The sequence below is a fragment of the Arvicola amphibius genome, chromosome 3, assembly GCF_903992535.2.
Source record: "Arvicola amphibius chromosome 3, mArvAmp1.2, whole genome shotgun sequence".
NCBI lineage: Eukaryota > Metazoa > Chordata > Mammalia > Rodentia > Cricetidae > Arvicola > Arvicola amphibius.
Genome location: NC_052049.1, coordinates 166,953,854 through 166,969,565, shown reverse-complemented (window position 1 = coordinate 166,969,565; position 15,712 = coordinate 166,953,854). Strand labels below are relative to the sequence as shown.

At 35.1% G+C, this 15,712-nt stretch overlaps 1 protein-coding gene across 4 annotated transcripts in view; it reads right to left on the bottom strand.

Annotated features, from left to right (window-relative positions):
* The window catches only part of Stag1 (stromal antigen 1), a 324,710-nt gene that overhangs the window by 227,273 nt on the left and 81,725 nt on the right, over positions 1-15,712 (bottom strand). For all 4 annotated transcript variants that reach the window (XM_038322525.2, XM_038322527.2, XM_038322526.2 and 1 more), the window contains one exon: positions 12,223-12,325. In XM_038322525.2, the coding sequence (XP_038178453.1) occupies positions 12,223-12,325 (103 nt within the window). Of the gene's footprint in view, positions 1-12,222; positions 12,326-15,712 lie in introns of those variants that run through there.

Genomic DNA, 15,712 nt, shown 5'->3' with positions numbered 1-15,712 from the left:
TAGTTAGGAAAAGCCAGTGGCCAATAATGACTTCAGGGACTTAAAAACTACAATGGAGAAAATAACACATAAGAAGCAGAAAGGATAATTAGAATTAGAAATAAGACATATGTGGAATAAATAACAAACAAAGTCTAGAAGTTTGAATTGCTATAATCCCACTTTAAAAAAAAAGTTAATAGATGGTAGCTTGCTTCTTAAAGATAAGCAAAGAAAGAAGTTTCTAGAAATGGAATCAACATTCAGTAAAGTTGCTACAAACCAGGAAAACAAAATGCTCAGTAGATAAAGGCACCTGCAGAACAAGCTTGATAACCTGGATATAATTCTAAGAGCCCACATGACAGTAGAAGGACAAAACTGAGTCCACAAGATTTTCCTCTAATTTCTACATTTGCCATGGCCACATACAGACATCTCTCTCACACACACATCCCCCACAAAGATATAAACTGTAAAGAAAGAACTCTAATTTTGGAGAAATAATGGTAAATTGAACTTTAAAATATACAGAGAAGTCTTACACAAAACAATACATGTGACAAACATCTTTGTCAACTTCAGAAATTATTGTAAGCACTCTTTCGGTTAGCAGCTGCTACTCTAATTAGTCAGTAGGCAGCAACACACAAGCAAAGACTTCCTCAATCAAAAACAATCACCAAAAACACAAGTGACCACTGGCATAAGAATTTTTGGAAGTATGGACATATTTAACTATAATATTATTACACGCTGTAAACATAATGCTTTTTAATGTATCTGGAAATAAAAATTTTTGTGTAACTCACTTGAGTGGAGGATTCATTTTATTGCAAGTGGAATAAAAGTACCCACAATAACTCTGAATATACCTATAATTATTAACAAGGACATAATAATAAAAATTAAGTAGGACTATTATAAATTTAAAATATCCTAATGAAAATAGTTTTAGAAAAACAGCATTTATACAAATTATTATGATAAGGTTCCTAAAATAATACCTAAGAATTTATTAACAATCCTAATCCTCACAAAAAGTACTACCTGCTTTCAAAAAGTTGGATAAATGGCTGGAAATATAACATATACCAAGATCAAATCAGAGAAACAAAAACTTCAATAGACCAGTAACAATTAATATGATTGAATGTCGCCTGGTGGCACAAGCTCATAAGCTGTGAAACAATTGTCTTGTACTCTGTAAAGATTTGTCACTTGTACTGGTTTAATAAAATGCTGATTGTCCATGAGGGACAGAAACCTCTATCAACAAATGGCACCCAACATGGGGCACTGAATACACTTAAAACCTGGGAGAGTTTAGGAAGTATTTCTAAACACAAAAGAACAAGAGTTAAGCATGGCTTCTAGGTAGCAGCATTTTTAAAGGTAGGCTCTGCTTGCTAGAGGCAAGTGTGTTTCATTTAAGAGGCTTCCTGAATCAGCCTTAGCTGCAAAAACATTGCAGTTTTTTTTAAGAGGCCCCACCATAAAACAGTTAAATGATGTTTATGAATAGTCAACAACATACTTCTTGGTGGTGGCTGGAACCCTGAAACGCCATAGAGTTGTGGCAATAAACATGGCTCCCCCAAGTACCTCCACCATGAAGCTAGACTCTCAAAAAGCTAAAGAATGGGGTTGATCCAGCGGTGAAAGCCATATCGCTTAGCAAATTAAAAACTCATACCATCAGAAAAAGAAAGATAAACAGTAAAGATAGATTCAAATGAATAAAAGCTCTAAACAGTTGACAGTGTCATTAAAAATGTATGTAGGCTTGGGAGAGAAAAAAAGGATAAATTGCTTAAAAGGGGGGGGGGGAGAAGTTGGGTATGGTGGCACACACTTTTAATCCCAGCACTTGAGAGGCAGAGGCAGGTGAATCTCTGTAAGTTCAAGGACAGCCTGGTCTAGAGAGTGAGTTCCAGGACAAAAAGAAAAAGAAATAGAGTTTAAAATAAAGCTACCTAAAGATGGAAAATACACAGAGCAATCTGGATATTGTATGTTATTTTGTTGTCTTTGAATTGTTTGATGACTAAGGAAGAAGCAACAGCAGCCAAAATATATTTGATTATAAATGCTGCTAAATTAATCCAACATATATTTTGAAAATGTGTTGAATTCAAAATTTAAGTCCAAAAGATATGTTACTTTGGAGAAGAGGTCTTGCTTTTGTTTCCACAGGAAATGAGAGGCTGTGGATTCTTTCCGGGTTAAGAAAAATAAGGTTTGGTCAAGAAAGACCCCCACACACACACTGAAAAATAGATTATCAGCACCCCCAATCAACAGGAACTAGCCTACAAAACTATGCCCATATTCCCATAAAATGGATTATGGATGTTCTTTGTTTAGAGTGTTGGTTACAAGGTGTTACGGATAATGGGCAGGAAAAAAAGCTGAACAAAGGAGATTAGATTTAGAGTTCTTGTTTTGAAAAAAAAGGGAGGGAGAAGTGCTGTGGGACAATGGTCTTGTACTCTGTAAAGATTTGTCACTTATACAGGTTTAATAAAATGCTAATTGTCCAATAGCCAGGCAGGAAGTAGAGGCAAGCAACCATAACACGAAAATTCTTGGAAGACAAAAGGCTCAGTCTGCAGTCGTCAACCAGACAAAAGAGGAAGCAAGATGAAAGTGCTTCGCTGATAAAAGGTACCAAGCCCATGAGGCTAACACAGTCAAGAATTATAGGTTAATGTAAGATGTAAGAATTCGTTAATAAAAAATTCTGAGCTAATAGGCCAACCAGTTTATAATTAATGTAAACCTCTGTGTGTTTCTTTGGGACTGAACAACTGCGGGACCAGGCAGGACAGAAAACTCTGCCATAATTGCAGAGTTAGGAGATGGAGGCAGAAAGATTAGGAGTTCAAAATCATCCTCCATTACATAGTAAGGTCAAGGCCAGCCTGAATTGCATGAGAATTTGCTCCTTCCCAAAAGAAGGAAACAAGATAAAAAAGTAAATAAATGTATGTACCAGGTGGTGGTGGCACACGCCTTGAATCCCAACACTTGAGGGACAGAGGTAGGGTTATTTCTGAGTTGAAGGACAGCCTGGTTCACAGAGCAATCCAGGGTAACCAGGGCTACACGGAAAAACCTAGGAACAAAAAAAAACAAAAACAAACAAACAAAAAAAAAACACCAAAATAAAACTAGCAAAAAAATCAAAAAGAAAAAAGACAAACCCAAACCCAAATAAAATTAATAAAATAAAAATTAGGAAAATCTTATAACAAAGGAAAAGTTCAAGGCCAAACAGCTTCACTGGTAAATATTTAAAGAGACATAATGCTAATTCTGGGAAAATCATTTCCAATGTACACAATCCTGAAATTCATTACTTTTATTTTTTTGGTTTAGAGACAGGGTCTCTCAGTAGCTTCATCACCTGGCTTTAAAATTACAATTACAGCACAAAGAAAGAGTTTTAAAAGAAAGAGGAGGAAGAGGAAAAAGAACAGGATTATGAAGCCTATAGGTCAATATTTCTGATGAATAAAAAAGCAAAATTGCCAAATATATACTAACAAATGAATCTCACAACATAGAAAAAATTATTACTTCCCAGTATAAGCAAGATAAAGGCTAATCAGTAAACTTGACACATGTTATCAAGAAAACAAAGTAGAAAAACCAGAGGACCATTTAAATGGTTAGCTATAAATCATTTGCTAAAACCCAGAATTTTCTGATGAAAATTCTCTTGCTATAAATAAAGGCCACATTAAGACAAACAAACAGTTAATAGCATACTGAATGTGGAAAAGTTTAAAGCACTTTCTCTAAATCTACATTAGACACATATGCCAATTTTTTTACTAGGTTTGTTCAACACAATACTACAAGTCAGTCAGAGCAACCAAGAAAGGGAAAAAAAAGATGCAAATAAATAAAAGAAAGAAATTTAGCCATTAGCAAGTAATATAATATGCTGAGGGACAATTCTGTATTCTGTCAATTACGTTTTAAATAAACACTGACTGGTCAATAGCCAGGAAGAAAGTACAGGCGGGTCAACCAGACAGGATGTAGAGGTGGGGCAATGAAAACAGGAGAATTCTGTGAAGAGGGAATCTCCCTCTGCAGTCCTGCCCAGACACAGAAGGAAGATGTGACCTACCAAACAGAAAAAGGTACCGAGCCATGTGGCTAACATAGATAAGAATGGGCTAATGTAAGTTATAAGAGTTAATAAAAAACCTGAGCTAATAGGCCAATCCGTCTATAACTAATGTAGACCTCTGTGTGATTTCTTTGCAGAAACCGGGCAGGACAGAAACCACAAACAACAATAATGTATGTATGTATGTATGTATGTATGTATGTATGTATGTATGTGTGTTTGTGTATGTGTGTTTGTGTATATATATGTTATTACTATTTTCTATGTATATATGTTTTATACACACACACACACACACACACACAGGATATATAAAGTAAAAAAACTAAGAACTATCCACAGACTTGATAGGACTGTCAAAACTCAAGAAAAAGAAAAGACATTATAAATACAAACCAACATACAAAATTACAACTAAATCAAAAATTAATATACAAAATCCAGCAACATTTATATATACTAAGAAGGAACTGTGTGTGTGGGGGGGGGGGGGATCAAGCAGCCAGGAATAGTTGTTATATGCTTGTTATTCCAGCACTTGAGAGGCAGAGGGAGGAAGAGCCAAGAACTCCAGACCTGCCTAGGTTTCATGAGATAGCCTCAAAACATAAAAATAGGAGCTGGAAAGATAGCTTTATTGGTAAGATTCCTGCCATGCACACATGAGGAGAGTTTAGATGCCCAGCAATCTAGTAAAAGGTTACATAAAATGGCACAAGTGCCTATAGCCCCAAGGCTAGGAAAGTACATAAAAGTAGAACTCTGAAACTCACTAGCCAACCAATTTAGCTAAATCACTGAGTTTCAGGTTTCAGAGAGAGAGACCCTGTCTCAAAAATATAAAGGTGGAAAACAAAGGGAAGATACCCAACTTGAACCTGGGCTTCATATTCATTCATTCTCTGCCCCATCCTTCAACTCCATCAAACTCATCAAGTACACACACCACACACAAAAGCACAACATATCATGCACATACAAAATTTTTAAGTAAAAATAATCAGATAAAAATTGAAGAAAGCAATACTAATGATTAATACATGCATATCTGCCGCTCTGGAGCATGTGAAACTTGGGAAATAATGAGAAAGACTAAAGTCTCAAGCAATAACAAACTATTCAGAGCATCAGACAATTTATACTCTGAGTGTTAAGAGTCACAGGAATAAAGTGTATAATCATAAGAACAAGCCATTGGTAAAAACATGTTTTTCTTCCATAGAGGTATATGGATAACAGCTGAAGTAAACACACTCTTATCTGCTACACCTAGGAGGAGCATGAAAAGACCTTCCAACAATTCAGTGTTTTGAAGAAAGTGAGGTCATAAGACTCTTGTCTAATTTTTTTTCATGAAGATTTCTCACAAGCACTCAGAATTTTCCTCACAGAACTCCATTCTTGGATCATATTCCAAGACACATGTATGGACCCAGGAACCTATAGAAAGAAATTCCTCCAAAATTGACCATACATTAGGACTCAGGGAAAGACTTAACATATACAAAAATTGGAATCATATCATACATTTTATGTTACTACATGGAATAAAGCTGGATGTAAAGAGGAATAGATACTGCAGGAAGTACGCATTCATTAGAACTAAACAAGATGCTAATGAATGACAAAGTGTTCAAGGATAAATTCAAGCAGAAAAATTTAAAGGTTCTAGAACATAAACAAAAACAGAAAATACTAAAATATATGGAACACAATGAAGAAAGTACATAGCATTAAATATCTACATTAAAAGTATTTTTGTGAGAAATCAAATAATAAATTAATGATGCACCTAGAGGTCTTGTAAAAAGAAGAATAAAAAAACACCCAAAAGGGCTAGGTAAAACTTGGTGTGGTAGATGAATCCTTAATCACAGCACAGAGGAAGCAGAGGCAGATGGTTCTCTGTGAGTGCCAGGCTAGTCAGGATGACACAGTGAGACTCTGTCTCAAATGAATGAAGAGATAATTAAAATAAGGTCTGAAAACAACAAAATAAAAACAAAAAAATATGAAGATGCAACTAAAAAAAGAATTTGCTCACTGAAAAGATTAAATAGAATAACAAATCTCTAGTCAAATTAACCAAAAGAAAGAGAGGATACAAACTAGTAAAAATAGTTACTATAGACACTGAGGAAATTCATAGAATCCTAACTACAAATTTTTCTAAAATCTTTATTTCATAAAATTGTAAAATCCAAAAGAAATGGTGAATGTAAATCAAGATGAACTAAAACATTAGACCCATAAAATCCAAGGAAATAGAAACTGCAATTAATAATTTCTCACCTAAAAAAAGCCAGAGGACAGTTGGATTCAGATTAGAATTCTACAAGACCTTCAAAAGAAGAACACTAATACTCTTAAAATTATTCCACAAAATAAAAAGTGAAAACCATTTTTTACAAAGTCAGTATCACTATGATACTAAAGCTAAACAAAGACTCAACAACAAAGATAATAGGACAATATTTCTAATAAATAAATATGTAGATTAAAAAATCCTCTCACCATGCATGAATCCAACCAGATATTAAGGTAAGACCTCATGCCCAGAACCTCAAAGAAGACAAAGAGAATATGCTTGAATTCACTAGAACAGAAAAGAGCTTTCTGAATAGGATTCCAACTGCATAGGTAAATTATTAATAAATGGGACCTCATGAAACTAAAAAGCTTCTATGCAGCAAGGGCACCATCATCCAAGTGAAGAGGCATCCTACAAAATGAATAAAAACCCTTGCCAGCTATACATCTGAAAGAGTTAAGATCTACAACATACAAAGAACTAAAAACTTCAAATATCAAGAAAACAAAAACCCAGTATCAAAAGTGGGACGTGGAAGGACTAGATAGATGACTCTGTGGTTAAGAACAAGTAATGTGCTTTAAAAGGATCTGAGTTCAATTCCCAGCATCATATTGTTTAGTCTGTAACTCTAGCTCCAGGGAATTCAACACCTCTGGCCTCTGCAAGCACCCACATTCATGTGCATACACACGCACGCATAATTAAAAATAAATTCTTAGAAAGTGAAAAATGGAACTAAACATGAGTACTCAAAAGATAAAATACAATTAGCTGAGAAATGTTTAAAAATATATGTATTAGCTTCACTAGCTATCAGGTTAAAATATAAATTAAAATTATTTTCAGATTTTTATCTTACCCCAATGAGAATGGCTAAAACCCAAAATACAAATGCTGGCAAATGCTGAAAACGATGTGAAGGAAAAGGAATACTTATTTATTGATGGCCATAATGCAAACTGGTACAGCCAACAGAAATCAGTATGAAGGTCCCTCAAAAAGCTAGAAACAGATTCTAAAACATGATCCATCTATACCACTGTTAGGCATATAATCAAACAACTCTATATCCTACTAAAAAGATATCTGTTCATCCATGTCCACAATACCTGGAAAGAAAAACAGCCATCAGCTGATGTGTGGATAACGAAAAGAAGGTTTACTTAAACAGTGGAATATTATTCAGATGTTAAGAAAAATGAAATTATAGATGGACATGAAAATTACCATTCTGAGTAAGGTGACCCTGACACAGAAGGGTAAGCATACATTTTCTCTCATTTTCAGATGCTAGCCTTGAATCATCAGATATGTTGTGTTACGTCTGGAAATGGAAGTCAGGAAATTAGTAGATGTCAGACAGGATTGGGAGTGTGCTCAAGGGAGGGAGATGGAACAAAGTGGTATAATGTATTACAGAGAAATAATGGTACAGGAAGGGTTTTAAGGAGAGGGAGATAAAAGGGCAAGGTAAAAGACAGGAGGGATAACTAACACTAAAGACACATTGATATTTTCATATGAAACCACTTATTGTAGAAAATTCCTAAAATATATAATATACATATGCAGTTTAAATAGAGTTACCAATAATAAGGCAGTAACACTAACAATTCTAATTTAATCATTCTATATTGTTCATATGTATCAAACACACTTTGGGGCTCAGTGGAAAATCTTCTTGCCTGGTAGGTGTGAGGACCAGAATCTGATCCTCAGAACCCATGTAATAGTGGGTGGCTGCCTCTATTCCATCCTCAGAAACCTGAGATAATAAGATGACTAGCCAGTCCAGTCGCCCCCTACACACACACACACACACACACACACACACACACACACACACACACACTAGGTTCAACTGAGAGACCCAGCATCAATGAACATAATAGAAGACTCTAAATGTGAATTTAGGCATACACATGTTCCACACAGATACACATGCAAAAACAAGCACCAACATATAATGAAACATGTTCATTCACAAATGTCCACAAATCACACGCACATACAAAAAGAAAAATATCACATTTTATCCCCATAAATATGTTATATAATCAATTAATATTTTCAAAAAGAAATAAAATGGGCTGGGAAGAAGTCTGGGTAAAAAACAAAAGACTTGCTTTTAAGCCTTACCTCTGAATTTAATTCCTGCAACTCACACAGTAGAAGGAGAGAAATGACTCCTACAAGTTGACCTCTGGCCTACACAGACATGCTTATACATTTACATAAAAGAGCACACGCATGTGTGCACACACATACATATACACATCAAATATTTAAAAATTAAACAACAAAAAACAGAAATCATGGGAAATGTAATGAATAAAATAGTTTTTAAAAAGTGGATTAACCAAAAATTTGAGATCACACAAAACAGATGGTTAATAGAAAATGTTTTATCATTCTTGAAAATAAGTTATCTTTGATATAATTCAAATAGGATTATTCTGAAACCACAGTATAAATATGTATTGTTTTTTAATTTATGTATTTAGTATACAATACTCTGTCTGCAGGCCAGAAGAGGGCACCAGACCTCATTACAGATGGTTTTGAGCCACCATGTGGTTGCTGGGAATTGAACTCAGAACCTTTTGCTCTTAACCACTGAGCCATCTCTCCAGCCCCCAAATATGTATTATTTACCTACTAGATTGGACAGCAGCATTTCTATCAAAAAAATCCAATTATATTTGGCACAGAAAAAAATTAATCATTTAGATATACAAAACTTTTAAATAAGAAAACATACTGTAGAAGCTTAGCTGTATACACATCGAAATTAAAATAATATTTCACATTAATTATCTTGAAGAAAAATAATACAACATTTTAATAGGAGAACAAATTTCCATGAATCCCAGAGGCAAGGCAACCTGCCTACATTCTCAGAATACACACATGGTAGCCAGAGAAACAGTCTCACACTAATTACAAGATTCTTTCACTCTCCCCAAAATGTGTAAGGAAAGCTATAGGCATAAACACTTCTTCAAGTGAACAAGAATTGGTGGTGGCGCATGCCTTTAATCCCAGCACTCGGGAGGCAGAGGCAGGCGGATCTCTGAGTTCGAGGCCAGCCTGGTCTACAAGAGCTAGTTCCAGGACAGGCTCTAGAAACTACAGGGAAACCCTGTCTCGAAAAACCAAAAAAAAGAATTATAAAGATTACAATGCATGTTTTTTCTCCAGTTTTTGCTCTTTAAATAAAGGCCATACAGTCGAAAAATATGCAAGCAAGTATAAGCCAGTACACAGTCAAATGGCAGAATACTTCCGAGTTTTGTTTTAAGGTTGGCCCTAAAATAATAATTCTGGTAAAAGAGATATAATTATATTCAAAAAGTCATGCTCAATAACTCATTAAAAAACACCTACCTATCTTCTTATATACACAATAAGTAATAACACTGTGGTGCTCTGAATAAGAATGACCCTCACAGGCTCCTATATTTGAATGTTGAGTCATGAGTGACACTAGAAAAGGACTAAGAGGTATAGCCTTGTTGGAGTAGGTATGGCCTTATTAGAGGAAGTTTGTCCCTGGGAAGGGTTTGAGTTTTCAAAAGCCCAGGCAATGCCCAGTGGTTCTCTCTTCCGCTGTCTGGAAATGAGGATGTAGAACGCCCAGCTATTTCTCCAGCACCATGTTTGCCTATGTGCCATCATATTCCCCACCATAATGATAACAGACTAAACATCTAAACTGTAAGCCAGCCATAATTAGATGCTTCTTTTCTTATGAGTTGCCTTGGTCATTGTCTCTCTTCACAGCAATACAAAAATGCCCAAGACAAACACCATAACCATAAATTATAATAGGTGGGTTCTATTTGCATTATGAATATACCCAACACAATGTATTATTAAAATTTATACCAGTTATAAAAAGATTATAAGCTGTAAAAGTACTTGAGGATAATGCTATCTTAAGAGTGATGGTAATAAGCAAGGGAGGTCCCTTACATGTTTGCTTTTGCAACTGTCACATTGTACATTTTGTTTTCACTTATTACAAGCTGTAAGTTGATTTCTAAGGTTGGTTATAAAAACCCAAATTTTTCCTCTCTTTTTTGTCTTGGACCTAGCCAGCAAAGAAAAATTTTAAAAAATGTATCATTCATTTTGCCCAAAAGAATCTCCTGGGGCTAGAGAGATGGCTCAGTGGTTAAGAGCATTGCCTGCTCTTCCAAAGGACCTGAGTTCAATTCCCAGCAACCACATGGTGGCTCACAGCCATCTGGAATGAGATCTGGCGCCCTCTTCTGGCCTGCAGGTATACATGGAGGCAGAATGTTGTGTACATAATATAAATAAATAAATAAATAAATAAATAATCTCCTAATATCTCCTCTTAACACAGAAGGGTCTTGCTCCAGACTCTGGAGAGAGAAATGACTTACAACGTAAGGGCAAGAAGAATGTTAATGTATACAAGTCTTACTGAGTTTCCCTATCCAATCTAAAAGCATTATATATGTAAGGAAGTTTCCACAACAACGGGGTTCAAAGGGATTTCAGAACACTGAATATTATGAAGTTCTTAGAAGATGACACAAATTAATTGATAACGAATGTCTTTAACCCTTCTCTCATACATGGCCCCATCTATTTCTCTCTGCAATGCTGATAAGAGACTGTTAAAGGAGTTTCCCTAAATTCTGGAAGCTATACAAATAAATTGATCATACTCAAGGGGTAGGTTAGGAGAATCTCATACACACAGTTAGTCAAAAGCACAGGAAAACAAACAGGGACGACTTGAAAATGACACTGGAAAGGGTTGGGGGTGTAATAAAAATATTGGACTGAGACCTCACCACTGACATCTGAAACTATGACAAAAGCAAAGAAACTTACATAACACCTAGATGGTAAGTAATGCTACACAGTGATGGCTTGGTTTGGTAGGGAGAAAGCTTCACTCCTTTTTGATGATTATAGGTAGGTAGGTATGGAGAGAGAGAGAGGAAAGAGAGGGAGGGACGGAGGGAGGGACTATCTAGATATATAGATATTTCTATGCTGACTGTGAGATAAGAAGATAGACTAACTTGTTTAAATACAAAGACATACCAACTGAAATAGTTACAGAAGGAATAATGTCTAGATTGACCTTAAAAAGTATCATAAAAGGAGAAAAAGGTGGAGAAATAAAACAAGACTAGCAACACTGAATAATTTTTGAAGCTCAATAATGAAAATATGTCTTCTATAAAGAAAGCTAAGATTCTTCATAAGCTCTTTCATAAGTCATAAAACCATTAATACAATAGCAAATCAGATCATAGATGAATGAGAACAGTAAATCTTAATATCCTAATATATTGTTACTATCTCTCAAAGTTCATTACACTCATGATGGTTAATTAAAACTTGCATAATTTGTAAAGATACCCCTCAACATAAGGCCACCTTGAACTCTTCTAAACTTTCAACTCATGAATCATTAAGACTATTTATTAAAACATACCTCAGGCTTGAAAATATTACTACCAAAATGCACATTTAGGAGCTACAAGAAAAAAAAGTTGAGTGAAAAGTGCAGTGTCTTAACTGAACTTCATTCAACATTTACTCTGTGCAAAGGTGTGACAAATTTCCCTTCTCTGACACTGTTAAAGCCGAAGAAAAGTTCCCAACAATCTCGGTTGCATCACTGGAGTAAAAACCATAGAATATTAACAGCACTAATACAAAAATTGACAAACAACTCAGATCAAGGTTATTTATTTATGGGAAAGCATTGAAGCACAAAGACAAATATAATACATACTGGAGGCCGGCCAGGACGACCCCTTTTTCGTTTTCCTTTGATCTCTGTTTCTTCAAGTTCGCTGCCAGCATCAGAATGGGCAGTAGTTTCATTAGTTGCATCCCTAGAAAATGCCAGATTGTTGTAGTGAACAAATAATAAATAAATGAAATGCAGTTCAGTTCTATGACTTCCCTTACCTAGGATCACTAACAAGCAGGAGTTAATATTTCTATTTTCAGAAATCTCCAGTAAACCAAAATACACATACTTCTCATCTAATGTTACATGGCACTAAATAAAATTTATCTCCAAAATAGAAAGGAATAAAGTAATGTAGAAATGACAGTTGCTCTATAAAATATAACTACAAGACTAGTTCTTCAAGTTTAAAAATGGCTTGAGAGAAATTTATAAAATAATGGAAGGCAGCATACTAGTAAACAAGTGGCTCTTTAAAAAAAAAAATAGCATGGGAGGGAGAACAGCATCAACACTCATAGTTGACATGGAGAGCTGGCTCCACCCTTTGCCAGAAGAGCATGATATCAGTGACCCTGACTAACCAACTCAGCTACCATCCAGGTACACATCTAGGGCTTTGAGTTGCCTCACCCCAACATCTACTCCATCTATAGGCACATGAAGGGGCTGGTCCTATGAAACCATAGTCAAAGGATATCCATGACTCGGACAACGGCAGGATATCCAAGAGGAGTTTCAATGAGAGTCCAGAGTACACTGATAGTGTACCAGAAATCGGAGGCCTTAAACCAGACCAACAACTCATTACACAATGAACATCTGTGCAAGTAAAGCTATCTGGACAAAAGAATATACTGCATGATATACAGCAGTTCCCAATGCCACTAAGACAGATGAGAAGGTGATGGAGAGCGTGAAAGACAGGAAAGGTAGGGGAGTGAAGTGGTTTTTTGTTTGTTTTATTTTTGTTGTTTTATTTTAATTAATATTTTTGTTTGTGTTTTTAATTTTGCTTGGAGGAACAATACAAGAATGAAGGATGGATAAGGTGGGCATGGGAGGTGAGTGGGATGGGGGGCATAATGTAAAATTTCCAAAGAATATATGTAAATTATGTTTAAAAGAGGAAAAACAAAGCATCTGAAGCTGGGTGATGGTGGCACACACATTTAATTCCAGAACTCAGAAGGCAGAGGCAGGTATATCTTTGTGAATTCAAGGCCTTTTTGTGCTACCAGGACTACATAAAGATCTGAAAGATCCATAGCACAAAAATAATGGACAATAATTAAAAATACAATCCACTTCATTGAAAATTCCATGCAGCCATCATAAAATAACTATTTTTGTCAAACTCTATTAGTGGTCTTTTTAATGAATAGGATTAATGCAATGAAAGAGACACCTGTTGGAAATTTACCAGGTAGTCAATACTATAAGTGATTTCTTTCTTGAATCAGATAATTTTCAATACTGGAAGAGTATTTCTAACTTTGAAAACTATTATAATTGACTATCTGATGCACCTTTAAGTTTAATCCACATTATAAACAATTTATTATCATTCTCTTAAATGTACAATTAACAACTGAAATCATTATGTGTAGTATTTTTTAGTTTTCATGTATAAATATTCTCCCTGTAACCAATTTGAAACTACCAACATTCTATCAATAGAAAATGATAAACAGCACACCAGTTCAGCTATTTCCAAATAATGGAAAAAAGAGCATTCATTTATACCACATGAGAAATAACCTCAAGAAAACAGTAAATGTTTAAGTTGCAAAATAATGAATTTTGAATATTCTATCTTAACGAGATTTATTTCACTTACTTTTCTTACGTGTCTGATATACTAGTATGTGTGTTCATGTCATAGTACTCTTGCCTGTTAATACATGTACTTAACCTCTATGCCATCATCCCAAACACTGATTTACTTCATTTTAAGTTTACATAATTTAACTTTTTGTAATGGCTGTATTGTACTAAACTGGCTTACAAAATACATAATAAATATTCTAGGCTCTGATTCTGACTAATCAACACAGCACTAAATTCTACCTCAACAACACTTTTTAAAGTCTGTAGAAAACTGAAAAGAAATTAACAGGAAGGATACACAACCAATATTAAGTCCAACTAAAAAAACTTCTTCATTTGCTTTTTAGTCTTGGTTCCCTCTTTGTATTGATCCCTTCCTTAAAGTTCAATTCTCAATGTGTGTTATTCTGCCATTGTTATTGCATTACATTCCTTTGGAGATCTTACACATAATGTGTAGCTTCTATTTAAATAATTTTAATACCTTAATAGAACACTTAACCATATTGCACATCTTTTATTCAAGATTATTAACTTGCATGAATGAAATGCTTCTTTAAATTGATCTAAATGCTTTAAAATACTTCTTTAAAAGCCACATCAAATTCACCAAATTAGACTTTCTTCTAAACCTATGTTCATAGAAATAACATTAATCAACTTATTTTTAGCTAGTGCACATAAAAATTATTATAAAATTTAGCATCTTCAGAATTATCCTATCTATTCAAATTCATAAATTTATATTACTCCATTTTATCTCCTACAAAGAAAATTTCAGTATAACAGTCTCTCGCCAGAAAAAAAACATGAATGTGGGTAAACAGGGAGGGGAAAGGATCTGGTGGGAGTGGGGAGAAAAATAAAAATAGTAGTCTCACATTTGTTCCATTATTATCATGATCTTTAAAAAAAAAGGAAACAAAAAAATTTCACTTTGTCTCCCTGTCTATAACCTCTCCCCTGTGCAAGCTGCTCTATACATTCCCAGGGCACACCAGTTTATGCACTACTGCTAGTACCATTTTCAATCACATTGCACACCAGTCTATGCACTACTATGAGCACCATTCTCACATCACATAGCTCACCACTACTTGCAAATATTCAAAGGCAACCTGGTATTTGAAATACACCAGATATATTTCAAATATAACTACTGTTGTAAAGAATAATCAGGGGAGCCTGCTGGTGGTGGTGCGTGCCTTTAATCCCAGCACTCAAGAGGCAGAGACAGGCGGATCTCTGTGAGTTCAAGGTCAGCCTGGTCTACAGAGTGAGTTCCAGGACAGGCTCCAAAGCTACAGAGAAACCCTGTCTCGGAAAAAACAAACAAACAAAACAAAACAAAAAAGAATAATCAAGGGGTAAGAAAGCTTTTTCTAAAAAGACCACATAGTAACTTTTTAGAATTCTACATCTTCATGTCTACTACGACACTCTGGTGGCACAGGATAGACCTGGACATAGACAATGCATAAATGAACAAACAACCATGTTTAAGAATATTTTTACTTTTTGGTGAAACAATAATTTAATCAGGATTATAGGAGCATGGACAGTTGTATAGGCAGCTATACCACTTAGGACAAAAAGAACATCTCCGGGCTGGGCGGTGGTGGCGCACGCCTTTAATCCCAGCACTCGGGAGGCAGATGCAGGCGGACCTCTGAGTTCGAGGCCAGCCTGGTCTACAAGA